The sequence below is a fragment of the Schistosoma haematobium genome, chromosome 6, assembly GCF_000699445.3.
Source record: "Schistosoma haematobium chromosome 6, whole genome shotgun sequence".
NCBI classification, from domain to species: domain Eukaryota; kingdom Metazoa; phylum Platyhelminthes; class Trematoda; order Strigeidida; family Schistosomatidae; genus Schistosoma; species Schistosoma haematobium.
Genome location: NC_067201.1, coordinates 19,890,275 through 19,916,727, shown reverse-complemented (window position 1 = coordinate 19,916,727; position 26,453 = coordinate 19,890,275). Strand labels below are relative to the sequence as shown.

At 36.4% G+C, this 26,453-nt stretch overlaps 1 protein-coding gene across 2 annotated transcripts; it reads left to right on the top strand.

Moving 5' to 3' along the window:
* Positions 1–19,210: 19,210 nt before the first annotated feature.
* PDCD6_3 (Programmed cell death protein 6) lies at positions 19,211–24,108 on the top strand (the record flags this gene model as incomplete). Of its 2 annotated transcripts, XM_012943486.3 has the most annotated exons (5): positions 19,363–19,386; positions 19,438–19,479; positions 19,517–19,578; positions 20,979–21,292; positions 23,071–23,172. In XM_012943486.3, exons 1-5 carry the CDS (start codon positions 19,382–19,384, stop codon positions 23,170–23,172), a joined length of 525 nt encoding a protein of 174 aa, XP_012798940.2. In that variant the 5' UTR covers positions 19,363–19,381. The 2 variants fall into 2 exon arrangements, with proteins under 2 accessions (XP_051065714.1, XP_012798940.2); XM_051217076.1 differs by having other exon boundaries at positions 19,211–19,479; positions 23,071–24,108.
* Positions 24,109–26,453: the final 2,345 nt, after the last annotated feature.

The window sequence follows — 26,453 nt, the reverse complement described above, 5'->3', positions numbered from 1 at the left end:
GTGGTTGTGGTGGTGGTGATAGTGGTGCTGTCCTACATTTCAGACTAAAATTAAAACAACTTTTTTCTCCTACTGATAAATAATATAAGTAGATTTTCATTCAATTTTCAAAGAAAGAAAAAAACAGAAAAAATATATATTTAGTATCTATGGGAGAAATAGTTCATTACATTTCCTCCCAACCAAATAATTCCATTATTCAAATATGAAACTAGTCAATGTATTTCTTTTAGTTCCATTAAAACTAAGTATACAGTTAATCATGTTAATTAAATTTAACCCTTTTAAGTAAATAAACTAAGATGGTTGATGTTTTTTAATACTGAGAAGATCATAAGATACATAGACATCTACTTCCATTGTGTAACGTTTAGTTAAGACTGGTCCTAAGATTCATAGGTGACATTATAATTTATAAACGACCTTTGAACGACGCCAAAGTGACCGTTGAGAGTGTCTAATTACTTAATAGGGCTAAATGAAGGTGATAAAACAATTTGAGGAATAAAGATAATGATTTACAATTCGTGGTTTTTATCACAAACTGATATCAGTTAAAATGTCAAAATGTTAGTTCAATGAATAAGTGAGTAAATTTCGCGCTAAAATCCATGACCTGTTATCTTAAATCTAATTGGTTCGTTCATAAATAATAGTCTTGCCGATTGATATCAAGTCAGCTTTTGTAATTTTATACAAACGTTTTCAAGGATGTATACTAAGGTTTATTGAAATCTTATCTATATGGAAACTGAAACCCCCCTTTATGTGTCAAAGAAAACAGTTTGTTCTTACCTTAGTAACACTGATTTATTATCCAGAATGATTATCACATTGTTTTTGTGTACTTTATTTTTTTCTTCGTTATGACTTACTTATTATTCTTCATATGAAAACGTTCAACTGTGTCTGTTGTGAGATAGTAACTCACTCAAGACAATGGTGGACGGTGGCTCACTTTCGTGGACTGGTTGAAGTTAGATGCCGACCGGCTCAGTAGTTTAGTGGTTAAGCCCTCAGGCGCGAGACTGATAGGTCCTGGATTTGAATCCCAAGAGTAGGGATCGTGGTTGTGCATTGCTGAGGAGTACTGCGTAGGACGAAACGGCCATCCAGTGCTTCCAGGTATTCCATGGTGATCTAGCTTTAACTGACTTATGGATTCAACTGTAAAATTACTAAAATCTCCGCACAACCCATTCTGATTATATAAAAATGTTTTAACAAGTATATTATGTGTGATCAGATAGTTCGAAATGTATTGCTCAAATATATTACATAATCCTAATAACCTTCGTCTTCTCATTGCATTATAGAAATGACATGTTTATACGATTTTCACTCTTTTTTCTTTTTCTTAAGCTAATTGATCAGTTTTCTTAGTAACACCTAGAACAGTGATCGTAGTAGAACAGTATTTATTTGTTTATTGCACAGATTCTTTTCTATTGCTGACAACCTATAAATAATAACATTGATCATTAAAAATGAAACATATTCAAATATTATGAGCATAGTAATATCGAGGTAGGCCGCACAGTATGTATATATGTCAATAATAAGAGACTGATCTAGTACAGTCCTAAATAACAATGGGAAGATACAAGTAAAACAACACCAAGTGAATTTAAAAGTTTATCCCATTACACAAGCAAGTGACTATCAAGACTCAGTAACTAAATGGATAACGCGATGGCGTTTGAAACGAGCGGTAAACGCTTCGAATCCCAGAGCGAACATCAACTCTGAGATGCAGGTACGTCCATCCGACAAGTCCTAAATAGAACGAAACGTGAGTTCTGGATTCCACTGCTAGCCACTATCCATCTTCGCTTATAATGCTTATGACCTAAAGTAATATCGAGGCTGTCCTTACAGGATGCACACATGATGTCAACAAGAAACTGATCAATTACCATCCTAAACATCAATAGGAGAAGTTTCAAGTACAAAATGAACATAAATTATACTATCAGCCTGGATTTCATTACTTCATATCAAGGAGTTTTCAAATGAAATAAATTATGAATAAAGTACAGTACATAACTACTATTCATTAAATTAAGTAAGGTCATTAGTGTTAAATTAAAATGAATAATGATTTCATTATACTTGATTAAACTCATTCATTGGATAGATCCATGTCATTTTATATTAAAAGATAATTAATGACCAATGAATTGTAATAATCATTTCAAGGTAATTTATCATAAATTAGAACATTTTAAAGGATTATTATATTTTTTTAAGTGTCAATCATTGTTGATTATAATCTGTTCTGAATATTTTATATCTTTCATATTGTCATACTGTAGTGTGTACTACTAATGTCGACAGATATAAGTAGTATGTCAGTCAGTCAGTCAGTCAGTCGGTTACTACGTAGGACCAGGCACATATGTACATCGGTTCAAGTTTCCATACTTCATTAACACAACAAGACGAACATCGAATTCATATAATTAGTTAATTCAATGGTGGTAATATGTAAAAGAAGGATTGCATATAACGATATAGTACAGGGAGAAAGATATAGAGCGATTTGAATTTCTTAGTTTAAAGGAAGACAGAGAGTGTATACACCTACACCATTGTGATCGATTCTGAGCCATGTCACCCAGTCTCCAACCATTGGTTACGACAGTCACGTGGACCCCAACCACGTAGTCTGTATCTATCAACATGGCTAAGACTAGAAGTTAGTGACTCCAAGTACTGATGCCGCGTTTTGGTTTGGCCGTTCCTAACTTTCTTCTAACCATCCCCAACACTAGTCAACATTGCGTGTTGTGGTAATCGATGTCCAGGCATACATGGCACGTGGCCCAACCATCTCAGGTTCACAACCTCATCAACTGATTTACCATCATTCCCTAATACCCTGCGTCTCACTTCACTATTACTTATCCGGTGATCCCAGCAGATGCGAGCAATATTTCTAAGGCATCTGTGATCAAATATTAGTAGCCTACGAATAGAGGCCACGCTTCGCAGCCGTAAATTAAAACAGAACGAACAGCTGCGCAGTAAGTAGTATGTAATATTAATTGAATAGTTGCTCTGGTTGTCAGAAGAGGCATCAACCTAGTGACTTCTGAAAGAATTCGGCTTTTATCATGAAACGTTATAACTCTCCTAAATGAAGACCTTCCAACTCTAAGAGCAGAGTTTAAATGGTTTGGATTTTTTCTGGTTAGCGTTTTTTTGCGAGTTACTTTTCTATGGGCGCGAATCGGCGAAACTAGAGCAGCATATCTGGAACTCAAAACAAATCTCAATAAACACCAAGGTCAGGATTTTCAATATAAATGTCAAGACAGTTCTACTGTATGGAACTGATACTTGAAGAACTACGCAAGCAATCATCAAGAAGATACAAGTGTTTATTAACAGTTGTCTACGCAAAATACTTCGGATCCATTGGCCACACACTATATGCAACGACCTACTGTGAGAGAGAACAAACCAGATTGCAGCGGAGGAAGAAATCAGGAAGAAATACTGGAAAAGGAATAACTGGTAGTAGAAAGTTATGAGGATCGAATAAGAAAGAACAGAAACAAGTAGTGATTGGTATGAAAATGAAGGACTAACAAAGTTTGAAACAATTGATGGATATTTTGCAAATGAAGTATTAAATGTATGTTATTTAGATTTTACCAGATAAGTCTGTAATTGGATACCCTAATACTTTTGGTTGTCCCCAATTGTGTTCTCATTCACTACACTACTAATAAAAATGTCATTTTTTAAAATAAATTCATCATCAACCTTATATGAGTTGTAAATGTTTATGTTTATTTCATTTTAAGACAAAACATGACTGTACAATCTTTATTACATAAGAAAAGGTTACTTTCGTCAAACTGTACTGTCAGTTACTATGTTAAGTCCATATGCCTTATTCTAGCTTTCGGACAGCCCATTCTATTCACTCTACTTTGAGTCACATTCTGACCTTGTTATTTATTCGCTTATCAATCTTGACTGTTTTTATATGAGCGTGTATGTGTGTGTACATTTCTTATCCCATTACTCATCACATGTCTGTAACTTACTTTTGTGTAACTATAAATATTGATTAACGCTTGGTTAAATGGTAGTTGGCTTACCCGCCATCTCCACTGCACGTTGTTTCTCTTCTCTCTATTCCATTCGCTTCATATACAAAATTATATGTATTCAAAAGTCCATTCTCGTTATTCGACTTATTTAATTCCGTTATTGACTAACGCGATTTAAGTCGATGATTATATACGAGGATAGACGATAACAAACATTCATAAGATCTACTTGGAGTCAGATTTCGGGCCATCAAAGTAGAGAGCCCTTTCGACAACATCGTTCGATCTAAATGACGATTAAATAACGGGCCCCACAAAACTACCAACTTTCAAGTTATTACTGTAATGAAAGAAAAAGTATAACTCGAGTGCATATATAATCTGATTTTTGTTTCAACGACTAAGAGCTTTATTCAGCTTATAGTAGCTCGTGTGCAATTGAGTTTGTCGACATTTAATTTTATTAGGCCGTTTTGTTAACTTACTTAACGGATAGAATCATTCGTACAATAACAACTTATTTATACCATTGTACCTTTATTATCGTTACTTACTTACTTACGCCTCTTACTCCTAATGGAGCATAGGCCGCCGACCAGCATTCCCCAACCCATTCTGTCCTGATCCTTCTTTTCTAGTTCCATCCAATTCTTGTTCATTTTTCTCATGTCTATCTCCATTTCTCGGTGTAATGTGTTCTTTGGTCTTCCTCTCCTCCTTCGGCCTTGAGGATTCCATGTGAGGGCTTGTCTTGTGACGCAGTTAGGCGCTTTCCTTAATGTATGTCCTATCCACTTCCGGCGCTTCTCCCTGATTTCTTCCTCCGCTGCAATCTGGTTTGTTCTCTCTCACAGTAGGTCGTTGCATATAGTGTGTGGCCAATGGATCCGAAGTATTTTGCGTAGACAACTGTTAATAAACACTTGTATCTTCTTGATGATTGCTTGCGTAGTTCTTCAAGTATCAGTTCCATACAGTAGAACTGTCTTGACATTTATATTGAAAATCCTGACCTTGGTGTTTATTGAGATTTGTTTTGAGTCCCAGATGTCCCTCAGTTGTAAATATACTGCTCTTGCTTTACCGATCCGCGCTTTATTATTGTTGCTAATGTATAAATATGTATGCTTGAGCATTGCTTACTGCCTACTCATATATTCATTCTTCTAAGCTTACTATTAGTTGCCTAATTGATTCGATGATTCATTCATTTCCCTATGTATATATATGTACATTTTCATCCTGTTCATGTACTCGCCGACTCACTCATTCAACTCGCTCTCTTGTCTGCTTGTTTTTCGACATTACTTTATCATGCTTGCTTAACATTACCTGTAAATTTGGTTATCTGTGTGTGATGCAATAATAAACTTGATCAACACTTCATATTCACCTTCTGATTAATACACTGCTGGGACATTATCTAGTGACGGTTAACAGGACTAACTGTATACGAATTTTAGGAAATATATCGCATACCGACCACCATAAGCTATTACATCAAAATAACCTATTCACGATATAGTTTAAAGTCAGTTCACACAAAAATATTAAGGTTTTTAGCTAACTAGTAACGTAAAATAATGAACTCTATCAGAATATTAAGCACCAATGTCTAAACCTGGAATAATATCCAATAAAAAGCAGAAATTATACGGCAAATGTAAGAATTAGCGGAGTACAGCGTTTAGTGAACAAGAACACGAATAGGGGAAATCAAATGTAGTCGAGCACGAAATTACAGAACATCTCACTAAGATTAGTAGCTAATTTGCAAAATATCAATCAGTTGTCTGAAACTTGACTATCCCTTTTGTAAATATCAGTTCATCATCTCAGATTTCATTGTTAATGCACTTTCATATCAATGGCTTTCCGTTGCCGTTCTTTCCTTCTCGATCTTCTACTAAAATACATTCTATTCCTGACTGTCGTTATATACTACTTATGTGGATATAAGTAGCTCACGCCACACAGTGAATTTATAACTGGTAATAATGTATCATATACCTTAAAAATCATAAATGATTGAAGGAAATTTACGAAAATCTACTTCACAAAACTATTGTAGAGAATATATTAAGAAAACAAATGTTTGACCTAAGCTAGATAAAGAGAACTTCCCTTAAATAAACCAAAGTTAAAATATTAGGCTTATTACAGACTATGTTTTCATTATTTACATCATGTTTTTCAGATAAAAGTTTTTTTGTTCATCTGTATTGTTTGTATGAACTAATGATTCCTTTGTACTTGTTGAATGCTTGATTTCGAATTCCAAATGTAATACATTTGTTCGTGCTCATCTAATACTTCTTGGTTAAATTGCGTTGTTTCCGGGATTCTTAGTTGGTACTATAATTCAAATACTCCTAATTATCACGAAATCTCTAGTGTTTCTTAAAGCTTGTCACTTATAAAAAAACTTCTCCAGTCGGAGTGCTTAATTAAAAATCGAAACTTTTCCCAACCAGCGTATACATTAGACTCCATATTGTTTTAGATTTGTTTATTTTTTAAGAAAGGTAGACTAGATAGACCTATTTTTTTATCGCTGTTGTGCAACTTGCTGACCACCACGGATGTCAGTGCAAAGTTGTGACAGAATATCAGGTGTAGAATAATGTAGTTTCGCGTAGACAGATGCACATATCGCTACCAACCACGTATGTCTAAGGAACTAAGCATGTTTTCAAAACAAAGTAGGGCAGTGTGTCTGCCAGTTGAAGCTTGGAAAGTGAGAATCATTACAAATAATTTTGCAAGCGAAATCTGTGGAGGCAGCATTAGGAATCGACTTCCTTAAAGGAGTAATTTGAACTCGATATATACATTCATTCGGTCATAAGCGTGCACAGTAAGCCATATGGAATCAAGTACTTTACTGAAGATAGAGTCACTATAGGTTTCCGCTATTGTGTTTTTGGAGGCATATATAAGACAATCACCACCAATTTTAGATGCTCGTTCACAGGTGTCAATTTGAAGGAATGAGTCTGTTATATCCGAGGACAATCAACTTTCGGTTATCAGGGTAAGGGAAGGGATGCTTTAAAGCATCAGAGTTTATGGGTGGGTAACCCTATTTGGTACATATTGAGTAGTGGTTAAAATTAGTGCCAGGTACAGTGATTATTCATAGAGGCGTGATGTAAACCTAGTGGGTTATTTGGTTCGCCACCTGAAGAAGAAGGACTATCGGACTTATATTAATGCTGATTTGATCTTTTTGTGTGCCATGTGGCATTCTTGCTTTGTTGTGGGTAGTTTCGGAAGTCCTGTGTTTTAGGTTAAAAATAAGGAATTCCTTTGATTATTGCCAAGAAAGGTGTTCCTATTGCGTGTGAATCTGTTCTGAATCTCAGAACGTTTCAGGCTTACTCATAAAGTACACTCATTTTAGTGTGTGTGGTGTTAGACATTTATTTATTTATTTAAGCCCATAAATATTGGTACAAGGGGGCATTAAATATATATGCGTCACACCAAATAATAGGGTTGTGAGAAATACAGATAGTAAAGTGAGTATAGCGAAAAGAAGGACGACTGTAAATGGGAATTAATGTACAGGAGTGAGAAAATAATACTGGAAAGAGCGATTTTAGTTGGGAAAAGTACAATCCGAAAGAACTTGTAGAATTATGGTCTACTATGATATTAGTACTGCTCTAATAATAGACCGAATCCTAAATTTGTAGATTTGTCATGATATAACTGCCTAATCTTACGTGGAAGTCACACCATCGACTACACCAACTCACTGTATCGTATCAATTACCAATACATGATGTAGAACAAGGTTAGGCTAGAGAAAGAACAATATATTTAATATGAATAGAAGATATAAGGTAACATTCAGCAGAGACCACGCCTGCATGGCCGAGCCATGCCACTCGATCAACTCCAGTCTATTCAATTCATTGTTCGCGCCTTCTTCATTGTTAGGTATTTCTCCGCATTAAATATTGAATATCTATTTTCTGAGTAGTCTCGTGTTCACAGCTTTGTGGATTGTGTGGCTATTGTCCAATGCCACTACACTACTCTCCCACCAGAATCAACGTGATGTTGGTTCGATACCAAATTGGATGGTATCGTCGCGCACCGGAGGTTACCAAGGATAATAAGAATCCTCCGGGTATTAATAAGCTGAAAGATAAATCAAAATGAAAGCGGCAGCATCTGGTCGGGAAATACATGTAATAATTTTAAAATATCTGCCTTCATGCTTAACATGCTTCAAATGAAAATTTGGGTGAAGATTATTTGAGCTATAAAAAATGGGATTACAATAATAATAATAACAAAACGATGCGTGTTAATAAGTAGTAAGTATTTTGTGTTTAGAAATATTAAAGTAATGAATATTGTAGAAATGTTAATATTGGTATTAGTTTTGGTTTAAATTATGAAATCAAATAACGATTATGCCAGTAAGTTGTCCATATGAGTTGAATTCCAATTGCATCTGTATTAATAGGCTAACTGAAGGAACAAAAATATTACCGTGGAGAATTCCAACTAGTGTTCCAGTTAGTTTGATACGGTTTATTTAGTTACGGGGAGATTTTCTCAACCTCATTTTTACTTGACCGTGATAGAATTTAGTAATACTACTAATACATATGAATGTTTATCAAAACAAAATTTAAATACGTGGGTGATGATTATATGAATTTTGGACAGATAGCTAGGAACAAATCGTTAAACATTAGTGTATTCGTAAGAGACATGCTCTAGACTCAATGTTCTGATCTGTGGCAGACTATTTATTTTTATTTATACTTGTCGGCTGATTGGGCATACAAGTTAGTTGCAAGTATGCAGTTTATCATGAGGCGGAATACGACTTAATTGAGATATAGTAGTTATAAGTTATTGAAATCAGTTAAGCCTATGTGTCATATTACTAAGTGATGTGGTGCTGCAAGATGTATTTAGCTAAATGAGTTTTTACAAGATGATTAATAGTGAGTGATGCTCATGTGATTATCAGGGAGAACATAAGTTGTAACTAGGGGGAGTACACTCCCAACTCATGTCTATGATAATGGCTTGAACCTTAGTCAGTGTTGGGGTAAATTCGACATTGATGTTTTCAGTTTACAGGAGGTTTGCTCGACTGCTTATACTGATTATTTGCATGCATGATTGTGTCGCTAGACCATCAATTAGACTGACATGGTTTTGAGATATTTACTGAATGAGCAACTGATAGAGAAACATACTGTAATCATCTGTAGTGAATGAAGATAAAAGAAAAACAACACTAGTGATAATTATAAGTCAATTTGCTGACCGATTTCGTTAATAGTTTCCTTAATTTTATCAATCATATTACGTGATTGTCAAGTTATGACAATGCTTTATGACGATATCCTGAAACTATTAAATTTAACTAGTTATAGTGTTGATTGAGGATTAGTCAGTGGAAAAATAGGTATTGTTGCTTTAGGTGATTCGAAATCGTCAGAAATTTATAACGTCAAAGAATCCGAGACGCTTAATTTAATTATAACTTTCAATTCAGAAATATTCGTTTAGTGTTAATTCTAGTAAGCAACGGAGTTTTGATTTTAAACGTTTGTTTAGCCAACAGCTACCTGGGGATTTAGTTATTTCACTAGTGCCGTTGATAGTACCTAAATTTTTAATCTTATTATCTAAACTATGTTCGCATTTTAGGCTGCTAATATGATTAATCAATCCATAAAGCCAAATACGATTAGCGACAACGACTATGATGGGTTTATTGATAAATGTTAAAGGCGATTCAGATGATTTCTAAATTTAGAAGACATGAAGATATAGTGTAACGTATGTACGGGCGAGGTTAACAAGCAGGTTGTTGACGTATATGACAATTTAAAAATACTGAACATGACCAGATAAATAAATTCAAAGCTAAGAATGCTTGTGAAACTTCAGGCAGGAATATGACGCGTTATAAACATTCCATAAAAAGCTACTGCATTTAGCCTAGGGACACTTACAAATATATGGCAAAAGCAACTGGAAGACATATACATGTTAAGTACAAAAAATCATTAAGTAAAATAGTTGGACTCGCCTGGGTTATTTTTGAAAATTAGATTATTCAGTGGACGACACATACAACGCCACTCGTGAGTAGTAATGATCCAAAAAAATCCAGAAAGAACATGCAGTATGGCAATTAATTCTAGGGTGCTTGATGCTGTTGGCGTTTTTGCCACTCGCTCTGATCAGAACAATCGAATGAATTCAGGTAATTGTGTGGTTGCCATTGAACGAGTCATGTAAAATGACTTTATGATTGCAGAAAACTTATAGCTGAAACTCACCGTATTTTTTTGGAGAAGTGTCATCCTTGTTGTTTGGCAATGGAACTCGAAAATATGAAATTAGGCAGGCAGTGGTCGGAAGAAAAGATATTACAGGATAGTGCATAGTTTAGAACATGATGAGTTGAAGGAACACCAAGAATTAGATCCAGATAAGTTATTTACAGCTCATATTCACTGGAGCTTCATGTTTAAACAAGTCTATGTCGCTGAAGCAGGTAAATGCTATTAAAGCTTGTTAACGAACCATCAAAGCTAATTAGTTGACATAGATGATCAACTTTTATTATCGATTGAGCTAGTAAGTTATGAGAACTAATAGATATAACATTACGATAATATATGTGACCATTAATCAAAGGACTATTAGAATACTGGGTTTACAAAAATAAAAACCGATTGAGAAGGTTAAGGTGGAAATAAGGATTAACAATAATAGGTTGCGTTTCTTTAGTTGGGCTCACCAATGTAGAATTATGGTCTACTATGATATTAGTACTGCTCTAATAATAGACCGAATCCTAAATTTGTAGATTTGTCATGATATAACTGCCTAATCTTACGTGGAAGTCACACCATCGACTACACCAACTCACTGTATCGTATCAATTACCAATACATGATGTAGAACAAGGTTAGGCTAGAGAAAGAACAATATATTTAATATGAATAGAAGATATAAGGTAACATTCAGCAGAGACCACGCCTGCATGGCCGAGCCATGCCACTCGATCAACTCCAGTCTATTCAATTCATTGTTCGCGCCTTCTTCATTGTTAGGTATTTCTCCGCATTAAATATTGAATATCTATTTTCTGAGTAGTCTCGTGTTCACAGCTTTGTGGATTGTGTGGCTATTGTCCAATGCCACTACAAACTCTTTCAGTTAAAGAAGTTATTTTCATTTTTATGAAGAAATTTACTGCAGGATCACTACTAGCTTCAACCTTGGGACATGTCTGCTAATATCTCAGACTACTGTGTTGCACTATCTCTAGACCCCCGACCAGGGAGTCGTGAAAGATCAACAGAGGCTGGTCCTGTCATACATTGTATGAAAGGTGGTCCGAACACACGCTGCTGGACCTCTGCATAATAAAATAGTTTTACCGCGGATTATCAGCGAACATCCAGGGACAGCGATAATCAAACGCAGGGGGACAATTAAAAACCTCAACTCATAGAGGCCATGTTTTGCAAGCGTAGAGAAAAACTGCTATCACCGACCCGACCTTGGACAGTTAGACTAACGTCACGAGGGTGCCAAAGATGGTTCAAGCTAGTAAAAGCCACTCTGGTTTCCGTTACACCTGAATTGATGTCATCACTCACACCACTACCAGAAATTACTCAGCTACCCAGATACTCTAACTTCTGTACTACTTCTGTCTGCTCACTACCAAGAGTGAGTGTAGATTCAGGGTCCTGCCAGTCTTGTAGGGGCAGTTTGCACTTAGAAGGTATAAACTAGATGCCATACCTATGGACACTGATATCACTTAACAGTTGCCGGTGAGGCAGACTAGCTGAACTGCTCCGACTTCCAAGACGTCGGTAGATGCTTTTGAATGATATCCCACATTTTGCTTCACTCACATCAGACTTCGTGCATCTAGTGACTCAGATGAGTTGAAGGAGCTTCTGGCAGTTATCAGAAGTGGGTTGCTTCTTCCAAATCGTTAGCAAGATTCAGGACTCTCATTCCTTGAGCAAACCGTACGCGATTTCATAACGTAGCGATCTTGGTATGCCGTCAAACTTGCAGTTACCCGAGGTACACCGGAGTGCTCCACCTAGTCATCAGAGGCTTGTAGACACCCAGTCCTCGTAAGCAGTACGTTTCGTGAAGCCGCAGGCGAATTCGCCAGTCATTTTCATGGCATCACGCAACTGCAGCCAATGCCCATCTATACTTCTCGGTGAGCTGATGGCTAGCCTTGAACCTAGCTCGGTTTGACATTTGGTTGTAACAGAAGCTGTAACCAATTTTCTGAAATCACTTCGTCTAAGGCGATGAATTGTTTGGACACTGAAACGTGTAATAATGTTAGTGCACACAAGAACATTATGAAAATCCAGATAAGTACTCCAAAAATGGCGGCAGTCTTGCCAGCATGACTCATCACAATGTGAGCAGTCTGAGTCTAGACTTGAGATTCAGAGGGAGGACGCCAAGTAGTACATAGACGATCACTGTGGCAACAGTTAGTGTTGGCCGAAAACAGGTCGCGTTCTGCACGAATTCACAACAGACGTTCAATGATATCTGCCCTGGAGCCGAATTGTCCGTATTGCCACTCGAACGACTTTCTCATGCTTTCAAAGCCCAACCAACGCCTTTGGCCAGTCCTAAGATGTCTGTCGAACCACATTCTGTGGAAGATCACCTAAACGGTGGTAGAACTCATCCTTAGTCGCGTCAGGGCTGCATTCTGTGGGTGAAGACGACAGAAAGACGTCGTTTCTAGCTCCGATTTCCACTTACACTAATGGCTCTTTCTAACCTAATAGCGCATAATCGACTGGTAGAAGGAATCCAGTCGACTGGTTTAGTCTCGGCTCTAAGGTTTAGTGCAACGCCAAACCTTCTAGAACCGCAAGCAGGATCTTTTACTGCTGTGGACAGCTACACGTTGTGGGTTAAGGGCTTTGAACTATCTGTAAGATTGTTCATAAGATTTAATGTCGTTCTGTATTTTGGTGATCGAATGGTTATGGTCTACAACGGGATTTATAGAGGGGCATTTGTTAAGCTGGGTCTCCAGGATTTTGTGGGTGTCCCCCGGGAAATTGTGGGGCAACAAATGATCGTAGTTAAATTGAAATCCGAAATGAAATGAGCATTTGGGCTCGAAAGGAATAGTTGTTGCTGTTTTATGTACAGTTCTCATCCATGGACTAGGAGTCGTACTTCATGTGCTTTCGACTTTGGGAGGGGAAGGACTGTGGTGTGGCAATCATGTGACTGTTTTCGGTGCATAAAATGGGTCGGACTTGATGGTTCGACGTTAGATAGATGTCCTATTATGGATGATTCTAATCTTTGTTAATGTTGGAATGGAAATGACTAAAATGTCCGTATCACGTTTTCGGAAGCAGCATGTCTAAGAAGTAAGGATCTTATTGATCCTCGCATTACATCGACAGGTCCTGAGATGGTGAAAGCCACCATATAATACTTAATGGCCAGCAATCGCAAAGGTACCTAAGTAACTCAACAAATTGGAAAAATTGGTACATTGTGATAACATCATCGATTTCCAAGGATATCAACGTTACATATATTCAACCACATTCACTTGAGAAAAAATACTCTTATCCATGAGATGAAAATGCTGTCTGTAGTCGAAGTTCAACATTTTCGTAGGAGATTTTAATGTCATTCATTGTGCACTTTCTGATTTTATCGAAAACTCACACTCTGGAGAGGTTTTTTTAACCCAAGCCCACATGTCCCTGGTTCACTATCCAAACCAGTATTAAATGTAAAAAAATAGAAATAAAATGAAGGAATCATGCAATTCCTCGTCCACCACGCAACTTCATAGTTGAAGAGTGGACACTCATATACTTCCAAACGTAACTGGTTATCGGAAGGGCACTGACCAGCTTCAAGCTCCTTGGACTTAAACTTATAAAACCCATCAGCGCATTGTGAGAAGAATAATGAGAAGTAAGTTAAACCCACTCGGTCAGGCAAAACTACCAGTTCATGGTTCAACTTAACGCATAAACCCTCTCTTACTATAAGTAGCCAGATAGCACGCTTCACGTTCCTCTACCTCTGTATATAGTCAAATATTAATTTCCTTCCATCTTTCACTCTTCTCTTCCTTCTTTTCTTTAAGTCGCCTCTTCAAAAAGTACGTGGGTACCAGTACGGTTTGATTCTATCGTGCACAGCATATCTTTAAAACATAATGGTTGAATGGTTTGTTTTAGACTTTTCTACTGATAAGCCGTTTGGAACAAGTACAATAAAAAATATAAGAGATCAGGAGAATGGTTATAATTGTCATACAAAGTATCAGTAAAGTAGGGTACGCTAATATGGAGGTACTAGCAATTTGAAATTTCCTGTTACCTGATTCTGATCAATTCAGATTTTATCAAATGCTGGGAATGAGCATAGTCAAAAAATATTTAAAGCATAGAGATTTACTTCTCCCAAGTCCAATCCCGAAAAATGTAGAAAGTTATCTGGCTATGATGCTGAGATTCTCTAATCGTTTTATGCTCACTTAGATAGAATAAACAGTACTTGCTCATTGTGAATTTAATATTAGTCTTAATCGGTGTGCAGTGTTAGGAAGTCAGTTCTAAACAGGAAATTTCCGTGAGTAAAATGTGGCTCTGACATTATAGTCTTCAAACTAATCCGGTAAATTTTCTTAAACCGCTTAGATTACCTAACAAACAGTTTTAAAAATGAGAAACAAAAACGTTGAATACCAGTTGTTTTAAGACTATATTTTCAACATACTTGAGCGTTAGGCCAAATTGTATCAAGTGAACAAGGCACGAAGTGTAAGGAATCACAGAACGAACATGGATAAAACTCAATCTAAATATTCTTAAGCTGTAATACGTTTTCAATGATAAAAGTATTTATATCCTTATCCATAGCAACTTCTGAGTCAGTAGTCAGATCATTTTGACCGGTTACCTCTAACTTATTTAAAGCCGAACCCAAGGACCTACGCAGTGATCTTAATGGGATTGAACAACACAACACACTTCAACTTTTTTGATAGTCTGACTAGATAAATCAAATGGAAAGTGAACATTTTTTAATCATACCTTAATTCCAGCAACCACATTCTTCTACGATCAATACACTGAAAAACACGAAATGGGTTCGGGAAATGACTTGAGTAATAGAGACAAAATTTTAACAATTAGACAATGTACCATATAAAACACAACACTGCTGAGTTACAGCTCTCGATAGTATTTGTATTTTGCAGGACTACTAAAGCCACTTGATTAGATCAGCTTTACTTGAAACCTCCAAAGACTCAAAATTTTCCGCTGCTCTCTTAGCTTCAGCATGAAGCACCGAGTCTTCTTTGATTGCCTTGTCATTAGGCGAATTCTATATTAGTTAGCGAAAAGGCGAGTGACAAAGATTAGACGCTGACAGAGGGGGATAATAAGTAAGGAGTCCCAATTATTAACGGAAGGTTTCCTGAAATGTGTCACTAAAACATTTCTTATTTCTCAAATAGTTGGCTGGAAATTCACTGGTGTTTCATTTCTCAATTTTCAATAATGAACTGAATTTTGACTGTGAGTGTCTGATGTCCATTTTTTGAACAATAAAAGCGTGAGAGTTTATTTTATAATCCCCATTCTCTTTTGTACCAAGAGCTTAAAAAATTTTTTAACACCTCAGTGACTTGAATGAAAAAAACGCATTTCTTTATTCCGTCCAGTAGTTGAGCTGAACTGAGATCATACGGTCGTGCTCTAGAAGAGATAGGTTCATCTGTTTCTAAAATCGGTTGTACTGACACAAAGAATCCTACCAAAGAATTATATATAATATATCTACAAACGTATGCTCTAATTCTTCATCCATGTTTGGACTAGACTTAATCCACTTCGTCTCAAATCACTATAGAATCATTTAACCATAATGTTCGACCAGTACATGGGGTTTAATTCCAATCCCATATTCAAGAATAATCAGGTATTCCTAGACTTGAGCAGTGTTTAGAAATCTAGTCGTCCCTTATGAACCAGACTGTTACCCCTCTATACCTCAAAAAATTAACAATCTACCACAGATTGTCTTCAACAGGGTATTTTAATATCCCCCAAACCTTTAAGTGACCAAATGAGTAATCAAAATCTTAAAAAATTGAGTAGGGTCGGCAGCTACTTCTGTAGGTAGCCTTATTTATTTATCAACTGCATTTCTTCTGACATTCCCTAATTAGATGGAAACACCTAGTTTTCAAACAAAAATGAATCAACATGCTGAATCTCCACTCAAGCTCTCAGATACATAGTCACGGAGCCTGAGTACCCATCCTCTGCGACATCTTGAGGTGGGTTACTACGTTTCTGTCCCACTCTTGTCAAATAATTTATCAAAAAGTCATTAACATTATTAGGATCATCTGTACCCAACATAACAGCAGGCAAACGGCACACTTTTTCGCAAGCAAGCATAATCCCGTAGTTTCCAGATAACGAATAATCTCACAGAGCAGAAATGGATTAAAAAACTCCAAATTGGACCATTCTCAAAGACTAATCGAACTGAAAGACAAGATCAAGAATTCTGACAAGATGGACAAAAGTTTATGACCGGTTGAACTCCGAGACAAACGGTAACTGCCAGACTTGGTAGATTCGTGACCCAGTATTAAGAACGGAAGACTAAATATTCCATCATCAATCTGCTACCGAACATGAAAATAGAATGGACAACTACTCAGAGTTCAAATTCAATATCACAAGCTCCAAACGCATTGCACGTGATAATTATCACTCAGCTATTATAGCTGAATAAAAGATTCTGAAACCAGTAATAATAATAAATAACATTCATTTTTTGGTTTGACATTTCTCCACAAATCCTTACCAACCATAATATAAGTGACTCTAGGCGAGGTATTTGAAACAAACAGACCCAGCCTAAATGAGAAAATGTGCCCTGAAAAAATGGATTCTGGTTGTAACAAATGACACCAATAGATCTCCCACCACAACTTCTCTGAGATCAGTTATGATATAATAACACGATCTTCACTAGCTGGAACATATAACTTGGGGTTTCCTCACTAATTCTATGACACTTTGGTCCATTTCTCTTTTTAATACAACAGTACCCAAACAGTACTACGCTTTCATGGCGAACCACTCATCCACATGTGTTTGGTACGTGTACCCAGAATGTAGGCGAAATCCTTCAATTTAATCGATGGTATAGAAATATCAGGCTTCACATACAATACCGAAACCGCCTACGTCTTTCCTCGACAGTACAATATACATTGAACCCAATGGTCAGAAGGGTAATAATAATGGCCATAATGAAAAAGAATAACGACGCAGACGCACAAATAAACTCGGCTAAGAGACAGTGAACGAAGTTCCCTAATTCCTTTCCCACCTCAGCTTAGAAGAGTATGATACAGGAAAGCAAGAAAGCTTCCAACAGGCAGCAAAGAAATAAATAACGCATCTTACTTGGTATGAGGACTAGCAAAGCAATTTTTTGCTAGTATGTTTGCTAAAATAGGATGGAAGATGAACTCATCCATCAATAGATACTGGACCCTTTCACATAGCATAAGGAACCGTCTTTGTGTCACAGAACCCAGCGCTTGAGAATTATTCAGCTACTAGGGTTTTGCAATGACAAGTGGTTGTTAATACGAAAAACTTCAAGGAAACCCCCAAAAATAGACAAAGAACGATCTAGCATGGTGGTCTGCGGAGTCTTAGGGCTAACATGATGAATTCCAGAAAATTGTTATGTGAACTAAATAACAGTGGTGTGGATTATCACATCGCCAAGACATACACAAAATAAAAGCCATAAGTGCTTTCTAACCTCCCCGCCCATCACAACTCACTACACCTGAGTCTTGCACTTATTACTCATGAACGTCAGAAACTGTGAGGACTTAACACGAATTCCCTAGACATGACACAACGCTACATTACAACCAACCAGCCTTCTAATATGCAATAGCATACCCATTAACTTTATCACAAGCTTATATAAATTGACTAATTCTTTGGCGCTCGGTTCTTGTCGTTTCTCTCCGGTTCAGAAGAAACACAAGGCAAAACCACTACTCATGTAACTGTCCATGGCAAGCAGTTGATTGGTGCGCATTGTGCGTCCTTGAGCTTGACAAAGGTCGGCAAACTGCTCGACGTTCAGTGACTTGCCTGCAGGATGAGTTTGCTAGTGACAGATGACACTACATTATCCATGCATACAAATCACCAAGTTGCCTTCAGACTAACTCCAAGTCACTCATTTGTCTTGATCATCGATTTTCAGATAGAAAATACCATAAAAAAGGTGGGTAGCCTCAAGATTAACTATGACAAACACGTACCGATCCATGGAAAACAATCTCCCACGTGGGCGAGCCCAATCTGGGGAATATCTCTTAACTGAACTAACATTACTATCATCATACACCACTGACTCATTCCTATCTGGCTTTTAATCATCATTAGTTGTTCAAGAACATAAAAGCTTAGGAGTCATAATAAGCCATGACTTGAAAACAATTACTCATTGCAACGCAGCTGCTGTCAAAGGTTTTAGTGAGTTATGGTCACTTCACCGAGCATTCAAATGCTTTGACGAAGAAATTTTTCAAATTCTATATCTCACCTATGTAAGACCACACTTAGAGTACTGTATCCAAACAGACAGCCTATGTCTGATAAAGGATACCAACTCACTTGAGCGTGTTCACCGTGTGGGAACAAAATTAATGAAGGGTCTTTCTAAACTCCCTTATGATGAACGATTAAAGCGTCTAAATCTTTCCTCCTTGTTGTATCGCAGGACGCGAGGTGAGCTTATACTGGCATTTCGCATCTTCAATTGTGACTTGGGTGTTAATGTCTTATCTTTTAACTCCTTCCAGCACTAATAATCTCCGAGGCCATGGCAAGAAGGTTCACAAACTGCGATTTAATAAACTTAAAAATGGGGTCCCGTATTTCTCATCGAGTAGCCAATGACTGGAACACCTTGCTTGAACAAGTAACATCAGCCTCGTCAGTGAATATTTTCAAGGAGAAGCTGGACCTTCAATGTGGAAGGCAATCTGTCAGGATTGACACAGGTTCATCAACCTACTCTTCTTATTACTGAAAACTAATACAGTTGAGTGTCTAAATTACCGCCTACGAGATTTTACCAAACTCCTATACTCGTTTTGAAAAACAAGAAGCGAGCGCAAAGAAATCAACTGCTTTATGAAAGCTTATCAGTAAGGCATTGGGTATTGAATGCGGTTATTTAAAAAGACAAGGACATAATAGTCATTTTCTTAGTATTTTATTAGACATATGCAAGACGAACAAGCAGTCAGGAGGATTTTTGAAACGTAAATGTTAAAATTACTTCAGTGACGTTCATTTCAGTGTGGACAGGAACAGAGACGGAAATATTGATCACACGGAGCTACAGTCGGCACTATCAAATGGTATGCAAACGTGTTGCTTAGTAACAGCAATTTTATTGTTTTGTCTCCTTGTGAGCACTTGGGAAAAAGTAGTATGAAGTAGTCTATTCTTCCAAACTTTCCTTTTAACTCTTCAACCTTCAAGAATCTTAAGCCATTTAAGAGTCCGTATACACCAACTTCAAGTGTCGACTCAACTCTTGGATATGTAAAATTTCTTCACATCAGTTGGGCACTTCATAAGTGTGATAAACCTCGTAATGGCTTGTATTTTCAAGCAATACATTTTAGCAGTCTGATAACACTCAACATTAAAACTTAATTACCAGGACTGGGTGGTCAGTATTAGTTGATATCGTAATTCTTACAACTCAGGATTAAGCGCAGTAGCAAGTATCTGTGGTTGTAGATATCACATCGTTTATTAGCTGACGCATTAAGGTGTGTCCCATCACGATCAAGAGTATCCTGCTGTCTGATGTGTGGAATCACTAATGATGTATACGAAATTTGAGGTAGATGTGTTAAAGTCCTGTGCAATCAACAGTCGACTTTCACTGTCGGATTCAGTTTGTCTTAACGCGAAGCATTTAGATGAACAGAGTAGGACAGAATATTACATAACACCTGGGAGATGTACGACTGTCAAGAGTGACTTAACAACTGGCTACCCCCCACCAAGTCTTGGTACAGTGAGGTTTAAAAGTTAAAATGTTGTCTAGAGTTTTTATGCAAAGCAATGCCCCACTTTACAGCATTCTCTATCAATTCATAGAAACCTCTAACCCAACTATATGTAAGCACTGCTGAAATCTTTCATCGGTGACAATAGTAAATTGACTTTGTTCACACTCTAAACCTTCTACTTCACTCAACTTACTTCCAGGACTTCTGTCGTTCACAAACAAAACTTTTCGTTTATACGATATGTCTGTATATTCCCTGATAGAATTCACCTCTAATATCTGACTACCTTATAATATCAGTCGGTTTTCCTCTTCGTACTCCTGGATTTTCGCCTACTCACTGTTCGGTTCCTTTTTATCGTCTCATAAATATCGCTTCTTTTTAGGACATCGGCTTAGTTATTTACTGTTGCTGTTTATTTCCCTGGAAATTACAAGAATCTGCTACTTTTAAGTTTTAGGTCCATATAATTGAGCTTGTTATTTGCTATTAAATGTTATAAAGATTCTATGACTTTTCTGACTGAGTTCTTTTATCGTGAAGTTTTACAGTGGCTAACTAAGTAGCTAAACAGCGAAATCAAGTTTGTTGTAATCACGTTAGTTTGCACAGTTTTTTCGCTTCAAAAACTTCCTTTTAATTATATTTTGGCAGTTCTTGTATTTATCAACTTAGTCAATATTTCAGGATTAGAAACATTTCTCAGTTAACAATTATTCTGCTAATTTTTAAAGGTATAGGTACACCGTTCAACACTAGAACTGTTCAGCTGATGATTTCAATGTTTGACCAAGACAGAAATGGAACCATTGATTTAAGAGAGTTCGCCTATTTATTCAAATATGTTCAGGATTGGCAACGGTGTTTTCGTCAATATGATCAGGATAGATCTGGATTACTCGATGCTAGAGAGTTCCAAAGTGCATTGTCCTGTTTTGGTTACCGACTCTCTCCTTGTTTTATAAAAATGATGATCGGTCGTTTCGACCGTAATAAACAAGGACAGATCGCCTTCGATGACTTTATTTTTGCTTGTGTATGTCTCCAAGTAAGTACATATATAGTACTTAAGTGAACTAGATCACTGAAAATAAATCTTTTATTGAGTCCAGTAGTTAAGATATAAAAAGGTAGACTGTTTAAGATTAAGGCGAAAATCCATATTGAATCTCCATCTCGAAATTAGATGCGTTTAATTAGAGGTTTGACTTTTAGTATATTTTCACTCACGATAATGGCTACCACCATTGAACTTTGCATGATTAGATGATAATTAGTGACTTTACTTGTCATTTAGTGTTATAACAGCGAGTTTTGAACACTGGTTTTCGGATTGTTACTGTTGATATTTTTTATTGTATGATTATTAGACAACTGGTTTATTGTACTCCTATATTCCTTGTATTGTGAGCTTTCTTTGAACTTATTGGTCATCTTTTTTATTGTTCTGTAATTTTTGTTGATTATTTACTCACCTTTTAACCCGCCCTCTGCCACGTATAGTGAAATTTTCTCTAAAGTTTGATTTCTTATTTGAGGTACGTCACGTTCTGATAGTTAACGTATATAAACTAGCGAATATTTGGTGTAAAAAATATGTAGATTGGGTGCCTGAAATATGACAAGTTTTCCCACTCTGTTCTCTTGTTCGAACATAAGACTAACAATAGATGTGAACCAAAGAGTCAAGATTATCTCAGCCTCAATTCAATGTTAATCTTGTCAGTAGAATCGTATCATTAGTCAAAGATTAGGACCATAAGTTATAGGCAACATACTACACACGAGGTGGAGAAACTATTACCAGGATTCTGAGTGAAACACTATTCAAGTATGGTTTAGCTTTATCGCTGTAACATTAAACGATGCGGTTAGGTTTATTTAGTTTAACATTAAAATATTGAGGGTTTACTGTAAAATACACGATGCTGCGAAAATGGAATTCCTCATCTAATGCCGTCACCTGGTAGGTGCAAATTACTTGGTTTAGGTTCGCGCGGTCACTGTAACCAATAGTTAGATACGTTATGTGATATGGTCCAGAATCAATCGCATTGATTTGACCCTATCCACTCTTTGTCCTCCCTTAAACCTCAGTTCCTAAAAATATCTTACACTTCTGTTTTGTCCTTCATGTTCCTTCTTATTGAATCATATTGTCTACGGCTAATGTTTTCTACTACCACTGATATTGTTGCTGCTTCTAATACTCCGGTACTTAACAACTTCATCATTGTGTTGATATGTTGTGACAATATGAACCAGTCCTCATATTTTCCAGGTTCTGCGTTAGCTTACGACCAACTGAATCAGTTAACAATCAGTGTTCGTAAGTTTGGCATGCACTTTCCATCTTCTAAGTGGAAACTACTTCTATGTGACCGACAACAACATGTGGACACACTCGCTCTGTGGAGATCCGTTAGGAATAGTTGGAAAGCCTATGTATCTTGGTTATTGTATGTGTGCTGATGTTGGTGTGACAAATGGCATCAACTTACTTACAGCAAGTCTTAGCGATTTATGCCAATCTGAGTCTGTGTGATGTCAATTTGGTTGTAAAAGGTCAGGTTTATAGCTTGTCGGTGGGAACAGTTTTTCTCTATGCTTGTGAATAGAATTTCCAGTAAATATCGTCATCGCCAAATGTTAGAACACCGTCATACTTATCAGAGGCCAACAATCATACTGTTTCTTGACATCCTTTCCAGATTAGTTTTTCATTCAGATTGTTTATAGAATTAACATGTGTAAATATAAACATCTAGTTCTTAATTCTAAATGTTCCTCCTTTCTAAATCAATCTTTTGTCTTCTTTTCTCGTAGATTCTCACAAACTCTTTTAGACGATATGATATAAATCGTAATGGATATGCACAATTCAGTTTTGAAGAATTTTTATCTTCTGCTATGTCTATAATTATTTGATAAATATATCTGTAATAAAAAGAAAAAACAAAACAAATGGTTACTGTACAAAAGAAAAATATACAGATGGTCATTATCAATCACTTCACTTCTATATGGTAATTGTTTTTGTTTGTTTGTTAAATTTGTTTATTTTATTTAGTCTTCCTCTTTTTATTGAACAAACGAAAGAAATAAACATGATTAGAATTTCTTTAGTAAACCTAAATTAACTTTAATTTTATTGCATTGCTTTACGCTAAGGAATTCCGTAGAACTCTTCGATTGTTGTTTCTGTTATGTAAACTTTTTTTAAGCTTATCATTATGACACAATTTTGAGTTGGATTTTTGTACTTGCTTCAATTTTTGATTACTATTTTTTCTTTTCTATTCAGCTATTTTCTGTTGTTTTTGTTTGGAGAAAAAACTGATATTGTTTTTTACTTGTTTGTCTTTTTGTTTACTTTTTGTGAATATCCAAAATCATTGCATAAACCACTTACTTTTTCATTCACTTGATGATAGGAGTTTATAATCGATATGAATCATTCAATCTATAGCTGATTGATAGTCAAATAAAAGCACGGTGCATATGTGTAACTCACAAATATGATCGTAATTTCGTATACAATATACAAGTTTGTTAGGGATATGAGTTAATTAATAACTAAAGATTTCTTTTGAATTATAGTCCAACAAGTCTTATCCTTTCTAATGGTTTCTTTAAACTTTTTATTTATTATTTATTTAAATACGTAAACATTGGTACAAGAAGGCATCAAATAGATATGCGCCACATAAATCATTCGGTTTATGTGAGGGCTGGAATACTACCCGGGTGCCCAAACCGAACCACGTGGTTTGCTTAGGGGGCCACACCTCAAGCCTTCGACTTAAAGGTCTAATCCACAAGGCAGTGGAGTATCGTAAGGAGATGCAGTCCCATTGTAGCCGGTGACTAATGATTGGTTCATACGCCATTGGTTCCTTCAGGATACTGGAGCCTATGTGCACCATCGGTTTCGAATGAGGGTTTTTCAACTCCCTTAGGTGGACTCCGTGTCCATCAACCTGGTCAAAGCGCCGGTCATTCGCTTTTCGTCTTCTCGATTTCGTAAAGAGCAGTAATGCCACGAAAAGGTAATGAGTAGAACTTATGTGGCAGTGGTTGTATGCACGTGTCCATATGAGAGCGTTTGGAGAGGGAATAGTTGACTCTCCCGACTCGGCTGTACCCAAGCATTCGGGTGCAGACTTTTTATTTACTCTACAACATATGCTAGGCTGGTAGAACCTATCGGTCCAAATGGAGATTTTCACTACTAAGAGTTGTGAATTGAGGAAGAGAACTTCACCATGGAGAACAGTATGTTGCACAGTTCATAAAATCCAGGATACAAGGTACTTAGGTTGAGTGTATAAAATCACTCAAAGTAGTTTGATATATCGCCTAAGATTTTCGCATGCGACTGATAACTTTTGGTAAATCCTCAAAAGCTCATCAGACTAAAATATTTTTAGGGTTTGTTTTACAAACATCCAATACATGAGGTATGAATTGGCGAGTTTAGAAACTAATCGGTAACCCCTTAGAAGGAAGCCTTACTGACAAAACGTTTTGGAAATTAGTGTGGATTGTAATATTATACAACTGTTAGCAAAGTTAGATATAAGAATCTTCACTGAGTTAATATAGTAAATCCGGTTTATCAACATACCAGTTGTCACTCCAATACACAAAATTACTTGGGGAATACGAAGCACCCATAGACGTACTTATTCGAACTCAAGTATCCCTTATAATTCAGGTTTAGTACCAAGATTAACTCATCATATCGCTTGGTCTCATGAAGTGCATGCGACAAAGAATCACCCTGATTAGTGTCAATTGATCTAAATTTAATTAATCCTTTTTCTTCGAAACGCTGCATATAAGTAATGTGTACTCTAAATTTACGTTGTCAAATCATATGATATATTTTGATTGCATCTTTTATCTTTCAATTGAGTGACAATAGGGCTAAGAAGTAAATAAGTGTTTTAATTAATGTGGTGAAGTGTGGTTTATGACAAAGTTTATTTTCCATAAACGCGTAATATGAATACAGCACACAGGAACTGGATTTCTTGTTTACTGAAACTCAACATAGCTTATCCAGGACGTAGTTAATCACGTGGACAGAACAATATGTATAATTACTGATCAAATAACCTTGTCTAGTCACTGACAGGTCAGCAGGAGTTTTAACTATGGGATCATCATTTTCCACTATTGTTACTAACTGGGAACTAATTTACTTGTTGACCAACAGTCTGTTTGAGGAGCGCAGAGAGCAACCGTGTTATTACAAAACGAGATGGATTAGAACCTTTTGAGCATTCTAACACTATACCATATAGCACTAAGTTCATAAAGAGACCGCATTTCTTGACTGTAAACTTTCATTTCTCGACTATTTGTTTGAAAGAAAACAGTTGTTTCAAAATTAGTGTATTCCTTAAGTCCAAATATTCTGTGAAATATCTAGATTACAGATCAGCACACGTTTTATCAAAAAAGATAATCACTAAGTATCTGATTAGTTGAGTTTACCAACCAATCATAACTGAAGGACAAAGACATCGAGTTGGGAAAAATGATCGGTCAACGTAAAGAATGGATGAAGTCGATGGTAATTCCATACCGCCAAGGAAATTCAGAAGAAATTAGAAGGATCCTAGACCATAAGGATATGTGTTCTCCAGAATGACAATAATTTTATTTTAAATGTAAAGAATGGAGTACTAAAGGAGAAGCAACAGAATTATGTCTCTAAAACCAAGTATACTGACTGTAATGTTATAGGCAAGACATCACGACAACTCGATATGTCGGCGAAAGAATGTTAACTTTACTTCAAGTGTATTCTTAAACCTTCAAATGACACCAGGATTCTTGAAAACTTTATTATATAAGTTTACATTCTGTAAATAAGGATATACAACCGACTTTGACCCGAGAAAAATTTTCATAAAATGTTTTGTTTTTTGTAAATAACGAGTGACAGCTAAAGCGCTATATTACCGAGTTCCAGATGTTATATCTAGAGCTTAAATTATTATTATACTGCTAGAGCACTAGAACCCTCCCAAGTCGAAAATGATAAGACAAGTGAAAGGAATGCTATTCCAAAGCAGTGTCAATTATGGTACAAAACTTTGAGGTATTTATAGTTTTTAGTAAAAACGAAGTCATTATAGTCTTCTGATCCGCATACAGGTTATTAGCATTTGTCTAATAGGGAAGGTACATGTAAGGAT